The 17,775-nt window shown below is 35.8% G+C and overlaps 1 protein-coding gene across 2 annotated transcripts; it reads left to right on the forward strand.

The window, feature by feature from the left end:
• The first annotated feature begins 2,135 nt into the window (after positions 1–2,135).
• LOC140759932 (uncharacterized) lies at positions 2,136–17,761 on the forward strand. 2 transcript variants are annotated; one of them, XM_073096643.1, is made up of 18 exons: positions 2,138–2,305; positions 2,482–2,655; positions 3,755–3,936; positions 4,429–4,534; positions 5,788–5,864; positions 6,713–6,800; positions 7,432–7,618; positions 9,263–9,389; positions 9,476–9,556; positions 10,216–10,317; positions 10,402–10,497; positions 10,651–10,725; positions 11,483–11,602; positions 12,715–12,843; positions 14,782–14,859; positions 15,602–15,688; positions 17,283–17,369; positions 17,483–17,761. In XM_073096643.1, exons 1-18 carry the CDS (start codon positions 2,251–2,253, stop codon positions 17,531–17,533), a joined length of 1,902 nt encoding a protein of 633 aa, XP_072952744.1. In that variant the 5' UTR covers positions 2,138–2,250; the 3' UTR covers positions 17,534–17,761. The 2 variants fall into 2 exon arrangements, 1 of the variants encoding a protein (XP_072952744.1); XR_012104293.1 differs by lacking the exon at positions 17,483–17,761 and having other exon boundaries at positions 2,136–2,305; positions 12,715–12,829; positions 17,283–17,336.
• The last annotated feature ends 14 nt before the right edge of the window (positions 17,762–17,775 follow it).

A 17,775-nucleotide genomic window follows, 5' to 3' on the forward strand; every position in this document is an offset into this window, starting at 1 on the left:
TTCCAAAGTTACTTACAGACTTATATGACTTTTAGTCCACCCAATTTATCACGTTAGATCTTTTATTATACACCTATATAAAAATTACTCATTGAGTTTAACAATTTTATTTATGATTTATTATATTCAAGTTTTATGAACTATCGCTGTTTTCATATATTAACCCATAATTTAGAGATTTATGTGGATATAAAAATAAGTTTAGATGATGATGATAGTTTAAGAGAATTAAGTATAATTATTCTTTTAATTTGATATAAATTTACTCAATCTCTTTTTCTGAGTTCACCAATATATCTCTGTAGAAGATGAAACCAACTCTCCCAAAGCAATCACCAGTTCGCCACCTTATAATTCAAATAACTCCTGATGCTACCGACTCATTTATTTACTTTTCTCCCACATGGGAACCTCTCACATACACGCAAAGATAATGCTCCATCTCAATCTATTCCAATCTTTCTAAAAGATAATTAACATTTTATATATATATATATATATATATATATGTATGTATATAACTCAGATTTAGATGCTACTCAATATCACGTTCAACCACTACATATCAATATATCATGCATGCACGCATCCATCCATCCTTCCATCCATCCATCCATAAAACACTCCTCCTATATATACATATATCTATGGAACTAAACGAACCACTTAAACTTGCACTCTAATTTAAAACTCTTTGGTTCATGGCATGCATCAATTTGTTGAATCATGACCATCAACTCCTCTGCGGCGAGCCTCCGCCGATGGGCCCGAGGATCTCCTTCTCCAACGACTTCGTGCTCGAGCCGGGGCCGCCGCAGCCTCTTTCCCGGGGGACGACCGACCCGGACTTCGAGTTCGCGGTGGGCAGCCATCAAATGATGGACGCCGACCAGCTCTTCTTCAACGGGAGGATCCTCCCTCTCAAGAACGGCCACCGTTGTGGGCCGCCGAAGGGGGCCATCAAGTGGAGGGAGCTCCTTGGGATCAAGAAGGGCAATGCCTCGGCGGCTAAGACGGGTGGTCAAAGTGACGATGGCCCGCCGGAGACGGCGGCAGCGGCCCAAGTTAAAAAGCCTACACAGGTCGGTACATAACTACATATAATTAAGGGAACATAATTTTGTGATTGATACCCCGTTTTTACAGACAAAACAGAGTTAGATTACAGAAACCTTAAAAAACCATGTGTTAATCATAAGTTAATCTATGCATTATTGTTATTTTTTTTTCTTTTTTTAAAGAAGTAGAGATTATAAGCCCATTAAATCATAGGAGCATCATTTTATTAGCTACGTATCAATATTCTTAATCATAATTTGATTCCTTTTCTCTCCTAATTTACTCTCGCAGGAGTTCCGATGATGACGGAGTAATATATTTGTGAAGGACACCAAGGACATAGGGTGAATGATTCTGATTGAAATGGTGCACAAGCGATGCAGATCTTTTTCCTGCTCTCATCTACGTGTGTTTGATGTTGATATTTTCTTCTCTGAAATTAATGAGCAAGTATTTATTAGGTGGTATTGTATGATTACTTCGAGTTCATATTTTTTTATGTGATTTTTTTTAAAAAAATATTAAGAATTAATTTTTTAATCAATAAAAATAATAAATAAAAAAAATTATATCAAATCCTAATAACTCAGAAATATATCGATGAGATATGAAGTTTTAAATAAAATAGAACATAACTACTAGCTCGATAAGAATAAGACGTCTTCAATAATTAGCAACTCTATGACAATCTTCACTGATTCGAACACGCACAACCCTGCATTCGCAAAACTATACTAAAAAGAAAGTAGGGGAGAGCATGGCCGGCGAGAGGAAGACGCTCAACCTTCGTCGGATTCGAAATGATAGGAGGAAAGAATTAGGAGAGTTCATATTCGACACGTCAGCTATTACCTGATGAGCTGGATTAAAAGAAATGTAAATTTGCAGATAAGTCCTAACATTTTTACACAGACGTTTAACGCACGTGCTATCACATGGCCGTCCTCTTATTCTTAGCCTCGAGGAAAGCGAGGACACAATCGTCATTCCGTCCACCTCACAGCTGCTTCACACTCTTGACTCCTTTCCCAGTTGTCAAAATGTGTATTAATAGTAAGACTACAAATATATCGTCGTCATGGCCTTCTCGCCTCCTCGCGTTCTTCTCCCTAATTCTCTTCCGAACCATTCTACGCTTCCCCTTATTTACCCATCGAGAAGCGCCTCCGATCTCATCTCGCCCCTCTCGAGATGGAGCTCAAGCCCGGCTTGTCCGCCCTCGTCACCGGCGGTGCCTCCGGCATCGGTAACCCCGCCTCCCCTCCCTTCCCTTTGCTCTTCGGTTTAGGATTCTGGAGTTGGAAGCTGGAGTGGAATTTTCATTTTGATTTTTATAATCGAATTAGACGTTTCTCTTCGAAGGCTCTCGTGGGCTGTGATCTAATATATATTATAATCTAACGTCTTCATCGATTCCGGCAGGTAAGGCGATTAGCTTGGCTCTCGCGCAGAAAGGTGTATTCGTGACTATCGTCGACTTCTCTGAAGAGAGAGGAAAGGAAGTTGCTTCCTTAATTGAAAAGGAGAACATGAAGTTCCACGAAAATCTTGGATTTCCATCAGCTATATTTGTTAAATGTGATGTTACTAATGCAAGTAAGTGTAGTATTTATACCGTAGGGCTATTTTTTTCTTTATTAAGTGTGATTTTGGTCTTCAATAGAGGCCTCTGATGCAAATCTGTTTTGAAATAACTCAGAGACAAGGAGTGAAAGTAATCAGATAGATTAATTTCGTAAAAGAAATCCGCTATGGAATATTTACGTGTGAACTAATGCTCTTCGCTTATGAGACAAAGGTTCTTTTTTTTTTTTCCTTTTTTTTCTTTGCTTCTATTATTTCTCCATAATTATGAGGGGAAGAGAAAGTTGTCGACTTAACTTTGATTGGTATTATGTTGGGTCTTCTTGTGGGCCTTCTTGGGGTCATGACTGCAATTGGGGGGCAAATGAAGGAAAGGAGTAAAGTCTGAAGAAAATAGAACTTCATTGTGCTCTGTATTTATAAGTTTCGCGTCTTACTTAAATAGTAAAAGGAGCCCAACCTTTGGACTCTCTGTATATGGTTGAAGATTGTATAGCCATTATGGTTATCTGAAACAAGGTTAAAATTATTTTCCAGACTGCATAGCTTTTAATACTTATACATCTTAGATTTACAAGCTTTCTTCTAGCAAAGAATTGGTTAGATTCAAACCATGATGAACAATAATGCTAGGGTTAATCAAGTTTTAGCTCATGTGCATTAAATTCCAATGAAGATCTAAATAGTTCATTTTGGATGGTCCAACATGAGTTTCTCAAGAGAGCATAAGAAATGTCAGTTATCCTTAAGGAGCATTGAGACTACATAACTGCTTGGTTGTTGAATAGTAAGGATTTCTATGCTTGGTGCTGGCATGGTATGTATTATGTAGGGCCCTTTGTCGCTACATGACATCCAGAACAGTGTGTGCTGCCCTATATGTACTGCAGCGACCAGCCAGTGACGTATCTATTCTGGTGGCCAGCGCCAGTAATCCTTGCTGTATCGTGACTACGGACGTGTAAATCATTATGGTGAAGTTTACTGAGACAAAATTGATGCTTGTGCTGATTCATAAATTTTGTACTGCAAAATCAGAGCTTTGTGTGTAAATTTATTTTACGTTATATTGGTTGATAGCCTTACTTTTTGAACTGATGAACATGAATAGGCAATGTTGTTGCTGCTTTTGAGAAGCATATGGAGACGTATGGTGGACTAGATATATGTATCAATAATGCTGGAATCGTCACGGCGAACCTATTTCACAAAGATAAAACTGATGGGACTTCCACCTGGAGACGCACAGTAAATGTGAACTTCGTAGCAGTCATTGACTGCACCCGCATTGCGGTAATAGTTACTAGTCATATATGCTTGAAATGGTGGCTCTCAAGTTGATTAACTTATAGGAATTTCATTGATTTCATTCCATTAGGAAATTCTTATAGGAATTTCATTGATTTCATTCCATTAGGAAATTGACTACTTTGAAATGTTATGAACTCATTTAATTATGTAATCTTTGATCTTCACTCTTTACTACTTGAATGTCATATTGGGGGTAGATTGATTTGTCTTAAACGTAAATGCTTCACATCAGGATTCGGTTTGATGCAAGGAGTATCTTCTTGAATCTGTAGAGAATTAGATAACTTGAGAAAAGAGATGAAAGTGGATTCCCAATTTAGAGAAAATTAACAAACTCCTATAAGAAAATTAGTTCTTTCATTTTTGTATTCATGGATATAAGATTGTTAGCATGATAGTTCTTCAACTATATGTACTCAATTTTCTTTTCTTCTTTTCTTTATTTGGGTCCATCAATTCAATTATTTTGTACAGATTCAAATGATGCGGTTCAAAAAGAAGCCTGGTGTCATAATAAATCTTGGCTCAGCCTCAGGACTTTATCCCATATATGCTGACCCTATTTACTCTGGTACAAAAGGTAGGACTTCAAGTACTTTTGGTGAGAAGTATGGATTAAACCTCAACGCTAATCCTAAGGCTTTTGTCCTCTAAGCCTTAAAGGCCTCTATTTTTATTCTTTCAAATTTGTTTTCTCAATCCAATCACGTAAAATATAAGGCAACCATATTGCCAATCATAATTTTCAGATATATATGTTTACATATGAAAATATAACATGCTTGTATAGGTTCGATAACACCATTTTCCTTTTTTACTTTAATTGAGCTCTCATGACATTTAGGGAATTTCCTTACCTTTCATCTTTCTTAAAGGAAATTGATCACATTTTCATATGCATTTTAATACTTTTTATCTGTTTCATTAAAAAATATAAAAGGGAAAAGAGAAATAAAAAAGATAAAATCCTCTCGTACTAACAAATTAGAAGGTCTGTAATCAACTCCCCAAATTAGGGAGGACATTACGAATGTGAGGATATATGGGGGCAGGCCCAGCAGGGTCTTAGTTCTCACGGCACTAACATGGTTGAAGATTACATCACTCTCTCAATCCTAGTTTTGATACATACAACTTCTTATATTCTCTCTCCTTTTCATTTTCTATATCTCTATCTACACATATATAGAACTCTATTTGATCCTGTCAACCTGGGGACCATCTGTTCATAGTTGTTGGTCAAGCCATGCCATCGGTGGACCATAGAGATACTGTGACCTTGGTTGGTCCTTGAAGGCACGATGGTGAACCACCCTGCATTGTCATTAGAGGAGTTAATGTCACGCCTCTGAGGCTGAGCGCTTATAATCCTTTTAATTTCTATTCATGTTTATTTAGAAACTCTATTACCCTAAGTCATTATTTATTAACCATATTTTATTAGTTTCGAAGATAATTAATTAGACAACTTAGTGATATAAATATTAATTTAAACCAATCAAATTGGTTATTCTCCGATTAGCCTACATCTTAAATTTCTCAAAACCATTCTATGTCTATCTACTAACAAAGAGATAGTCTCTTCTATATCTCCAGCACAGATATGATTAATATAATACACTTTCGGAATTTGATTGAAGATTTGCCAAACACACCAATTTTCATATGGGTATATAAGCAGACAATTTGATTGAAGATTCTAGTTGTGAGATAATATATTTGATATATGATGGCAAGTTGGTAAACTTTACCAACAATGTTACTTCTTTGCTGTCTGGCATGTGGGTGGAGATTGATATTATGATGGGCCAATGTATGATATCTGTTTTGCAGGTGGTGTGGTTTTATTCACTAGATCGCTTGCTCCATTAAAACGTGAGGGGATTCGTGTTAATGTGCTTTGCCCCGAGGTATTTAGTCATTGGTAGTTTAAAGAAATATCTTTTATTTTGAGAAACTCTACTTAATTCTGAGCTTATTTTTAAGCATCAGGCCTTAACATAAAAATCTATAAATTCAAGCGTGTAATGGGTTTTTTGGTAATTCAGTACATTATTCATGTTACTCTGCTAGTTTTGTTATATTAATAACAATTAGAAGTGCCACCAAGGAATGTCATATTGGCCACCGGCACGGCACTGCACATGCTATGGCACTTGCCAACCGTGCCCCAAGAAAAGAGGTTCCACTGCTGCCCGGAGGAAGAGTAAAAAAGAAAGAGAGAGGAGAGGAAGACTACTTACTATGCCGCCCTCACCATTGTTGTTGCTATCGCCCTTGATGCTGCCCTCGCCGTCCCTCTTGCCTCCATGCTCCTCGTCGACCGTTGTGTGCCCTACTCGGGAAGAAGATGGCGTAAAAGAAGTCAAAATAAAAACATCATTCGATCCGTTTTGGGCTGTCTTCTTACTCCCGACTAAGGCATGCGACATCCAATGAGGAGGGCAAAGTCGAGAGGGACGGCTCCATAGCAGAGAGATGGCAAGGGCGATGATAAAAGTGATGGCTTCTGCAGCGAAGGTCGTGCAGCATGCCTCGTGCCATGTACCACGTGCTGGTACTGCACCGGCACAAAAATCTTTGACTGCCACATTAATTTATTTTGAATCTTTGTGAAAGTAACTTTTGATTGAGTTTGATCATCCATTTACTCTTTTACTGCTAAATGATGTACTGATGTGCAGAGATCAGCTCCATATACTATAAACCGTTGTCAAAGTTTAGTAACTTGTCTCCCTCACTGACTGATCTAATGCAGTTTGTTCAAACTGAGTTGTCATCAACAGTTAATCCTAAACTGGTAGATGCAGTTGGTGGATTTATGGCCATGGAAGACATTGTCAATGGTACGTGATCATGAAATCTGGGTGCAGAACTATATGAAAAGAATTGTGAATTTGAATATCTTTTTATTATCTTGTAACCCATATAACTGATGTGTTGTGTGACCTGAGATTACTAATTTTTTTGGTTTTCCAATCAACTTTAATTTCTTACCTTCTTACAGCAATATCTATTTCTCCTTTTTTGCTTTAGTGGCCGTCAGTTCACCTGTGATAGGTCCAGTTGAAGGAGGAAATTATATGAAAAGCTCATACTGCTAATGGCCTAATACTTGTGGATATATCTTTCAGCCTTCTTTCTTGTAAACATGGTGTGTTTTACCATACATACATAAGGCTGTTCTATGAATATTCATATGAATATGTGCAGGCAATGCAAATGCTTCTAATATACACAGGAGTTATTATAACCTATTAACACCAAAGCAGCTATATGTATAATCTCTTCGTATATTTTTGGAACATTGCTGAACTACTAAACTTTAATATATGGGAAATTTTTTTTGAGATTCTATTAACTGATTTGGATTATTCACTGGAAGATATTATTGCACAATCTGGATTGGTTTTTTGCTTGTTTTGTAAGTTGGTCAGTTTTATTTTCCTGGAGTAACATTTCCATCTGTAATTCCAGGCGCATTTGAGCTTATAAAAGATGAGAGCAAGGCTGGTGCTTGTCTGTGGATATCTCGGCGTAGAGGCATGGAGTATTGGCCTTCTCCAACAGAAGAAAGGAAGTATTTAATAAATTCCAGGTCAAAAGGAAGCGTCACACATATTAAGTTTCCAAACATCCGGTTACCTCATTCTTTTGAAAAAATGTAAGTCATACCACATCTTCAGTTAATATATTTTGTGGTTAGTTTCTAATTTCAAATCCTCCCTAGAAATTCTAGATATTCATGTAACTTAGTGTAGGATTTTTCTTTACCACTCCATTTGATTAATACATAAAAGTGCAAAAACCCTTCAAATTAATAGAATATTTCATTTTTGAAAAGTTATAAGCTTCAGGTACTCGAATGATATTGCTCAAATAGTATGCCCCAAAAAACATTTGGAGAGTTTAGTTTGCATGAGATTAGACTATGAATTCTGAGTTGGCATGAGCTTATGCAATAACAATTAAGTTAGGATTTGCAACTGACCAACTGACCATTCAAGTTTCGGTGAAGCCCATTGCCTGATCATGCCTTGCTTAGGAACTTGCAAAGATATCGAAATGGTTGATATTTGCTTGGCATGGCATATACTAATAAAAGAAACTGGAAACATATGGAAAATAACTTAAATGTGGAATTCTTTAACTTCGTTTTTTTTTTCTGAAGAAAAGGTCATGCAGGATCCCGTTTCATTGAAACAAAATAACTGAAAACACCCTGTTGCAATATTTAAACCTGCACGTGGAGCTCCCAAACACCAAGGAATCCTCACATCTACTAAAAACTGCATCACCAACTGCATCACCACCTAGCTCGAAAAGTCATAAACTTTTCAGCTGCAAATTAGCAACCATACATTACTACTGAGTACTGAGTAATTACACATAACACCTCACAGAATGACCAAAAAAAAAAAAAAATCTCAGTGCCAAATAAGGGAAAAAAGCTCCTTCATTCAGCAACCAGAGTCACCAACTCGCCTTCATTTGGCACCTTGTGTCCTTTTTCCGTAGCTCATTTCCTTGTGTACCTGTCCAGGACAGAAAGAGGACTTTAGTATTGGACAATATCTCTTTCCAGCTTTTAGCTTTTGCGTGAAAAATTCTCCTATTCCTCTTAAATTAAATAGCCCATTCCTCTCAAGCCAAATAGACCACAGAATACCTGCACACCAAATAGTCCACCAGTTCCTTCCTTTTCCTAATATGTGAATTCCCATGAAACAAGTCAGTGACACTCTTTGGCCCTCTACAATTAAAGATCTTTTCAGTTCCCTGTCAAATATGCTGCACATATTCCCTTCAGAAAAAGATGTCTGACTCCTCCCTACCATAAAATCCACAATCTTTGCTTCCAGACCGCCCTCTTCTAAGTTCTAACCAGATTATCTTAGTTAGTATTCCACTATTACATGCCAACCAAAGTAATGATCGATTTATAGAGGAGCCTTTATCTTTCATAACCCCCATTATTTAGGAATCTATACAAGGACTTCACTGTGAAAACACCATCAAAATTCCTTCTCCGTTAGGCCTTAATTCATAAACAATTTGAAGACCAATTATTTTGTCATGCACAAAACAGTTGTTGCCTGTTGCAGGAAACAAATTTCGTATGCCATTTCCAAGAATAAATAACTATTGAGGGGACTATATTCTTTATCAATGTTGTAATTTATAGATCATTCATCTAATTATTTATTTTCCTTGTCCATCTAGTTATCCTCCTCGTATCTTCTCTGAATATTAGTAGCCTGATTATCTAGTACTTACTGACAGTAATTTTCTTCTGTTGCTCATGCAGAGTTGTCCATACTCTCAGTCATAATTTCAGAAGTGCTACAAAAATTGTGCAAATACAGTTTAAATTTCCTATTGAGCCACAGCATGCCCTGGTTAAAATCATATATGCTGGTGTTAATGCCAGTGATGTAAGTTCTTGAATTAGTGGTTACTCTTTTAGTAACACGAGTGTACATGCTTTTGTCTCTCTTGATGCGAATCACATGAATGGCAGGTTAACTTCAGTTCTGGACGTTACTTCAGTGGTAATGCTAAAGAAGTTGCTACACGCCTTCCATTTGATGCTGGTTTTGAGGTCTCTGAAAGTCCTGGATTCTTGCTTGGAACATAAGTTGATCAACCTCTTGTTTTTTGGAGTTGAATATGTCATGCAGAAAATTTTCTTAGTAAATCAACATTATATTACCAAGTACACAATTATTAGATCTTGTCATACGACCTATTGTCTTCCAAAATGCAAGTTTGTCTTCTGCAGAAGTTTGTAGGTCTCTGATGGCACACTAACCTGCAAAACTATTATGTGAATATATTTTGGGGCAGTTTTTGACCACTATTAACATCTAATAGCAATACTTTGTTAGTAATAGGTAAAAGATACATTAATCAGAAATTGATGATGAGAATGAGACATACAGCTTAATCACAACATAATCACTATGCCAAAGCTATATAGTCTTGCAATTACTATTTAGATTCATTTGGCTATATTTCATTTTTCTTAGTTTTGCTTTTTGATGTATTTGATGTGTCCTGGTGATGAAATTTATAAAGTAAGTTGCTGTTCAGTGTTCTTAGCCATATCAATCTGCGGGTTATTTCAAGCTACATAGAATAGGTTTATGCTGCAATATGTCTTAGTACTTACTTGTTGAACACTAATTTTAATGTTGATTGTTTATCATTTTGAGGCATCTTATTCAGTGGCCATCTTCTCGACTGGTCCTCTTTGTACAGGCTGTGGGCATAGTTGCTTCTGTAGGTGATTCAGTCCGTCATGTGAAAGTTGGCACCCCTGTCGCACTTATGACTTTTGGCAGCTATTCTGAATTCACGATGGTATATTTCTTTATTCCTTACATTCTTAGATTATGTCACTGTGGATATTAGATATCTGCTTCATACCTCCACTTTCAATCCCAGGTTCCAGCAAAACATCTTCTTCCTGTGCCTAGGCCAGACCCTGAGGTTGTAGCTATGCTAACGTCAGGCTTGACGGCTTCAATTGCTTTAGAAAGGGTAGGAAATATCACTAAATGTTCTAACTAGTTTGTGCATCCAGGAAATTTTTCATTTGGGAGCCAGCTTTATTGTTTATGTGATATATAATTATATACTAATACCACATATGCAATGAAGATATGAACTGTGCTCTGTATTTTATTTTTTTAGGCAGGACATATGCAATCTGGACAAGTAGTTCTAGTCACAGCAGCAGCTGGTGGTACTGGACAATTTGCAGTCCAGGTCAGTAGCTACTATCTTTATCATTCTCCCTAAACCATTATACTCTGTTCATTCCGGTAAACTTTCCCCTTTTCTTATTATGATTTTGATCTATACTTATGTGAAGGCAAAAAGTTCAAAAGATAAGTTAATGTATGGTGACTATATTAATTTATACATTAAAGTATCATCAACATGATTGCAAATAAGTTTCTTGGTCTTTCAGTGATGAGTGATCTATCTACTTGTGATGCTATGCATCAAAAGACTAGTAAGACGGTGTTGTGCTCCAGATTTTTACTCCATGTTAAGAATTATATGTTCTATACGGTACTATTAATATCGGAATAAAAAACTTTCTTTCCATATCTTTGTATTTCTAGGATTGATCATTTGGTCAGGCTAGTCTAGGCTCAGACAAAATTGTTGAAATATCTAGGCTCAGGCTCAAATAACATTTGGCTAGGCTTCATTAGTCAAGCTTGAACGCAACCTAAGCTCAGCCATTTTATGACCTCTCGGGCTATAGCCTTTTCCCAAGCAATGCAAGAGAAGGGGAGGATAGAAAACCAAAAGGTCATAAAACTTCCTGATGCAGCACTTATAAGTTACATGGATATTAAGTACCAGATGCAGACCTTATAATTCTTTACAGCTGGGATAACATCATATCTTATGCTTAAGTCTGTTTTCCTTGCTCTTTCTTTCTTTGTAGCTATACTCTATCTGTCTCCTTTTTTTTGTGCCTCATAAAAATAACTCCAAATATGTCTTACAGCTAGCAAAATTGGCTGGAAACAAGGTAGTTGCGACATGCGGAGGTGAAAGAAAAGCTGCACTATTGAAGTCTTTAGGAGTTGATCGTGTGATAGACTACAGAAATGAAAAAGTTAAAGATGTATGTCTACTTCCATTGTTTCAGTTTTCTTTTCCTTCCTTTTATTGTCATTTGAAATTTGTACAGTCACAGATGGTAGTAAAGATATGTAGTAAAGATATGTAGTAAAGATTGTATGCTAGTAGTTATTATTCCCTTTTAATTTATTTCCTTTTACCTGTCTCATTTTCATTATCGTTACCAAAAAGGTATCCCAGGATTAGTACTTAAATAGTAGATTGATATGGAATGGAGTAATATTTTATTTACTCTTTTTCCATCCAAGAATAGCCATATGCCCTACTAAATCTTATAAAATAAGTCATCCCTATTTGTTAAGATGATAACTCTTGTTTTAATCAAGATCAAAATCCTCGTCTAATGTTCAATCAGAAGTCCAGTCTCCTAGACATCATACTAGAAATCTGGAAGAACTTGCTAAATTTGTTGATGTTCTTTCCAATGCTGGTCCTGAAAGCAGCAATGAAATTTCTGGTCAAGCATAGGTAAAGAAGCTTCCATATCTATAGTAAATTTGTTAGTCATTAAATATCAGTCAATCAGGAATTTGCCTAGTAAATATACAGTGCTCCTGAATATTAATAACTTTTACTAGTACTCTCAATCTATAGAACCTTGGGTTCTGATACATCAATGAGAATAACATCAGAGTTGCATTCTTTTATTTATTTAGTGTCTTGTTCTCTTTTTTTCTGAGTTTGGAACCTGCATTTTATTCATAAGTTCATCTTGTCTGCAGTCATGAAAAGTGCAGACAAGGATGGCTAACCGTTTCTTTCTTTTCATTTTTTTGGCATCCGGCAATTCATGATTTACAGTTGTGTAAAATGTAAAAAATCCCATGATACTCGGCCAACATTGAGACTGGCAGGCCCTTACAGCTATCCTTTCTTGCAGTACTATTTATTTTCCTTCTGTCATACTTTTTGTAAGGGTTTGTTTCTATTCTTTCTTTGTTCCAATTACAAGGTGATAGGCTGTTAATATTCTGGAAGAGCGTTGCTTGGTAAAGATAATTGAGCATCATATGGACCATTGAGATTTATTACCCATTGTTTGCTTAATTGTCTTTAAATAGAGACATCATGATTGCTTCAGTATATTTTTGTCAGGTTCTGAAAAAGGAATTCCCAAAAGGTGTTGATATTGTTTATGAATCTGTCGGTGGAGAGATGTTTGATCTTTGCTTAAATGCTCTAGCAGTTTATGGACGACTAATTGTGATTGGTATGATTTCTCAGGTAGCCTTTGAGTATTCACTAAATCTCTTTTCTTCAGTAATTAGTGCTATCTCGAATATCTCAATTAGTAGTACCTCATGTATCTTGTCAACATTAAGTTAACTATTATTTGGAAGAAATTATTCATATGCAGGCATGCAGCGCATATCAATTCTGGTTAAGGCTTGTTAACCAGTATCCTTACTTTAGAAAGACATTATATATTGATAACTTCTTAGCTCCTAAGACTTGTGCAACAGTTGTTGGTAAAGTGGCGAGCTGCATGTCCTAGGCTTTTCCATTTAGAACACTTCCATTGAAGTTCTTAACCTAAAAAACATTAAGTGAGTATTCTTAGAAGTTGCATTTGCATGAATTGGTTAAAGTAAATGGCCATATTTCTGAAATTTGTAGCTTCTCTTCGTAAATCATAAATAACCTTAGTTTTGCTAGGTAAGCGGCCAGCCAAAATTTATTTGCATGATTTTCACTTTGATGGCATACTGCTTGAACGAGAAGCATCATCCACATGTATACCCTGTCACCCTTTAGGGCATATTTGGTTGCTAGGAAGTGAGGGAAGTGCAATGTTTCAAAAATTATCCCACTTTTGTTGTTTGGTTGCACCTTTGCAGGTGTTGGGAGGTGATTTTTCTAACTTCCCTGAGATTATTGGACTTCTCTACTTTTGGTTCAATCTACTTCCTCTCAAGAGAAGGGAGGGACCACTTTCCAATTATAATTTCCAATGGCATCTAAAGCACCAAGTTTCTAAAAGAATTTATATCTCAAACCATATTATTTTATTTCAAATATTTTCCTTATATGTATAACCTTCCAAAGTCTCTTATTTGCATGCATACCTCTCTAAAATTTATATTTATATCTATCTCCTTTGAACCCTTGGGTTTTACATAGATACATTTTAAAACTTTTTTTTTCATAATACCCCTCAAGCCCACTAACTATTAAAATTTCATCAATTTGACTGTAAAAAGACTAAAAAAACCCTTATTTTTTTTACACATCACTTTTAGCTAATGGGTGTTTGTCTTTTATTAAGTACTAAAGATTTTAACTTATATTTATCAAAAGTTACTTGAAGATTGTATCTATGGAAAAACTGTCACTTTTATATGATATACCCACAAATATAAAATTTAAAAGGGTATGCATACAACTAAAGAACTATGGAGGGGTGTAGATGTAAACAAATTCTTTATTTATTTATTTATTTTGAAATTGTAACTTCTATTTTTTGTACATGTAAACAATATAATGTAAAAAGTCAAAGCCTAATCTCCCACACTCCATCTCACCAAACATTAGAAAGTTATAAGTTTTTATTATGAAGCTTCCTAGGAATTTTTCACTTCCTAAAATTACTCAACTTCCCTTACTTCTTGACAACCAAACATCCGCATAATTTCATTAAATTATTATATTCTTGTAAATAATGGGGAGTGATGCGGATCTTATGATCTTATGAACAGGTATTAATCTTGTTAGGAAAGAAAATATTGAGGATAATATCAAAATCAACTACTAAATATTTTCCTGCCTAACCATGATTTAGTCTGATGTTGATATAACGAGTCCTATAGTTGGAGACATCATTCATGTTTGATTCTACGGATCACTCTGACTATGATCCATCAAAAGGAGAATACTATGATTTTAACTGAATATTTAAACCCTTATAAGAGTCTTGGCTTGTGTAATTTAAACGAAAGAACAAGAGAAACGAGTGAAGCAAGTAAATAAAAAAGAAAAGAAAAGATAAAGGACATACAGTATGAATGAAGAAAAGAGAGGGAGATATAGTGATATACATTGCATGCTTCAACTAGTGCATGGATTTTCCTTTTGAGTTGCACTGCAGTAGATTTAACTGATATGAGATGCTGCACATAGTACATGTCTTCTTTTTGCTTGTAAAATAACTTCATTCCTTCTCAGTATCAAGGAGAGCATGGATGGAAGCCTTTGACCTACACTGGACTGTGTGAAAAGATCCTTGCAAAAAGCCAAACTGTGGTATGTGTTAATGTTTCAAACTCTAGTATGTTGGGTTCTATACTCTTTTACTTTCTACTACTCGTTCTTTTATGTTAGAGAAACAATTATTGGCTTGATGAACCTTATGGTTGCTATCAAGATGTATTATTTGAGAATTTGGTAGTGGATTGAAGCTTTCATAGTTTTATCTGAATTAATCAATTTTCTGCTAAAATTTATACATCCTGATGTTAGTTTCTCCAAGTTGAAGGTCCTGAATAACCTATCTTCCTGTTCAACAATATCACACTATCCTTCATATGCTTTTTCTCCCGGCAACAACAGTCTCATGTAATGGGTTTGCAGAAGCGACCTTTCCATCTTCACCATATTAACTAACTCTTGTGTAATTAATTTTTGGGTAGAATAAATCCTATGAAACTAAGCGTGCGGCATTCCTCTTTATGGCTTCTGATTTATTAGTTTAATCTGAATGAACCTTCAGTCAACAACTAGATCTGCACTGCTAGGATATCTACCTCATCCTATAGAATTTTCTGTTAATATACACAGCAAGGAACATTGATCTAACAACTTATTAATTTGAAGTTATAGCTCCAATGATGTTTTCTTGCTTATCTCAGAAGGTATATTTCCTATAGAGTATGGCCATATGAGTTAATTATTCACTACTCCCCTTTTTTAATGCTTTATAGTTTATGCAAAAAAATATCCTTTTGTTGAAAACTGGAACTTCATCTATGGGGTAACTCTATTGCAGGCTGGATTTTTTCTTGTTCAATATGCTCACATGTGGCAAGAACATCTGGATAGACTCTTTGACCTCTACGCTTCTAGGAAGCTCAAGGTACTCTCTATACTCCTTCGACCATTACATACAGTCCAGATCCAATTAATTTGAAGAACAAGTTTTTATGTTGTTCTGTGAAAATCAATTCTTTTGGTATTTTCTTTTTCATTTTTTGTCAGCCTCCATGTTTGTTATTACAAGTTTGTCACATTGTTACTTACTGCGATATGAAGTATATGGGAGAATCCAAAAATATCACATAGAACAGCTTAGATCCAACATATCTTTGGGATCTGCCAACAGGTACTCTTTTGTTGGTATGGAAATAATTTTTATTGGAAAAATATATTTTGCCCTGTAAAATATATTATAGTTTTGACTTATGTGAACCTTTGAATTTTTTTTACTTTTTTTTCATCCAAAGATATAAGATTGATTCTCTGTCAAGACAGGCAAACTTTTGACATTTTTTGTCATTTATCTCTTTTTTTCTTTTTGAGATATTTGTGATCTCCAAAATTTAGAAATGAATGAGATTTTAGGGTGAAAGAAGTGCTAAAAACTAATAGATTTCAGGAAACCCACTTTTCCAACCGATTATCCTAAGATTAAAAGGCTGCTTGTTGGTCTTTGTACAATAAAATTAATTGTTGTTAGATAATTACAGATTCATCAGAACTACAAGATGATGAGCACAAATGAAAGTTCATGAAGCCCTTCGAATTAGCCAAACTACAAGGGGGAAGATATATTTTTCCCTAATATTGTATAAGTGGTGCAATTGAGGGCATTAAATAATCTCATGATCCCATAACTTTAATTCAATAGTATACCTCAACTTGTGGGTGGCAGTTATTGGCCAATGGTCATTGGATTGCATGCTCTTTGTGGACACCATCTGTACAGCGGCAGTTCTGCTATATGTATTTGTTATTTATCACCTAGTTACACAGTATTAGCTTGTCCTCTTCTCCAACAAACAACCAAACTTCTTTCCTCTCTTGCACAGCAACTTGTTGCCATCTTTCAAGAAAACCAGTTGACAGCAAAACGCCACGCTAATTCCCCACTATTTGGATCAGTATGCTCTACATGTGGACCAAAAGTCATTCCCTCCCATGCCATCGCATTTTACATCCTGAGACACTGTCACTTTTTGAATGCAATGACTCTAAATACTTGATCATAGATCCATTAGAAGGATTGAGATTGTTCTAATTAGCTGGGAAATCCTGTGTACAAACTTCCATCCTTAGTTTGTTTCTAAAGCCGACTCATGTGAGTTGCATATTTAAGGGATGCACATTTCAAGCTGACATAATGAGAATCCAACTGAAATTGGAGGCCCATTGTCAAAAAACTTCAGCTTCTAGCATATTAAATCCCGTGCTTCCTTCAACTAATAGATCGGCCAAAAATTTTTATATCTATTGAATTCTGGTTCTTTATGCTCATTGGATGGTCTTGTTTCCATATGCTTTCTCGACCAATTCATACTTGTGGTCAACCATACTGAGCAGCACATATGTTCTCGCAAGGACAGCGCTCATGCCACTTGCTTCTCCATTTATTGTTCTGGTGGATCAGAAGTTGTTTGACTATCATAGTAGCAAGAATGAACGAATAATCATATTACTATTATGTGCAATAGGTTGCTGTGGACCCCAAGAAGTTTCATGGTCTTGCTTCTGTAGCAGATGCAGTAGAATATCTTCATTCTGGTGAAAGCCTTGGGAAGGTAAGCTGTTACTATATGAAATAAAAGAAAGCACTTGTCCCGCGTCAGTAGAATCTCTCCCCTTTTCTGTATTTCTCTTGATGGTCAATTAACTCAATCCTGAAACTTTACAGGTCGTAGTGTGCATTGATCCAGCGTTTAGTCAGCAAATGGCTAAACTATAGAATGGTAACCAGCATTTTAGCAGGATGAGTAGGCACCTAAACGGAAGGCGAAGCAGCTCTCATGTTTATCTTCATCTTTAGTACTGGTTTGAGAAGAAAAATACCAATTTATTATTTACCCAACTTATAGTCTGGAAATTTGTCTGAAAATGAGCTCATTAGTTTGCACAAATGAATGATGAGAAGCAATAAGGTGATTCTAAAATAATAAATTGCCTTCAGATGTTATGTAATTGTGATCA

This window comes from Typha angustifolia, chromosome 5 (assembly GCF_048772165.1).
Source record: "Typha angustifolia cultivar Huaian chromosome 5, ASM4877216v1, whole genome shotgun sequence".
NCBI classification, from domain to species: domain Eukaryota; kingdom Viridiplantae; phylum Streptophyta; class Magnoliopsida; order Poales; family Typhaceae; genus Typha; species Typha angustifolia.

Excerpts from the sequence above, each read along its gene's own strand:
- LOC140759932 (XM_073096643.1), top strand. The coding sequence starts at position 2,251 with ATGGAGCTCAAGCCCGGCTTGTCCGCCCTCGTCACCGGCGGTGCCTCC. Across the intron at positions 9,557-10,215 it reads CATTTGATGCTGGTTTTGAG|GCTGTGGGCATAGTTGCTTC; the intron begins GTCTCTGAAAGT and ends CTCTTTGTACAG. Across the intron at positions 11,603-12,714 it reads GAAATGAAAAAGTTAAAGAT|GTTCTGAAAAAGGAATTCCC; the intron begins GTATGTCTACTT and ends TATTTTTGTCAG.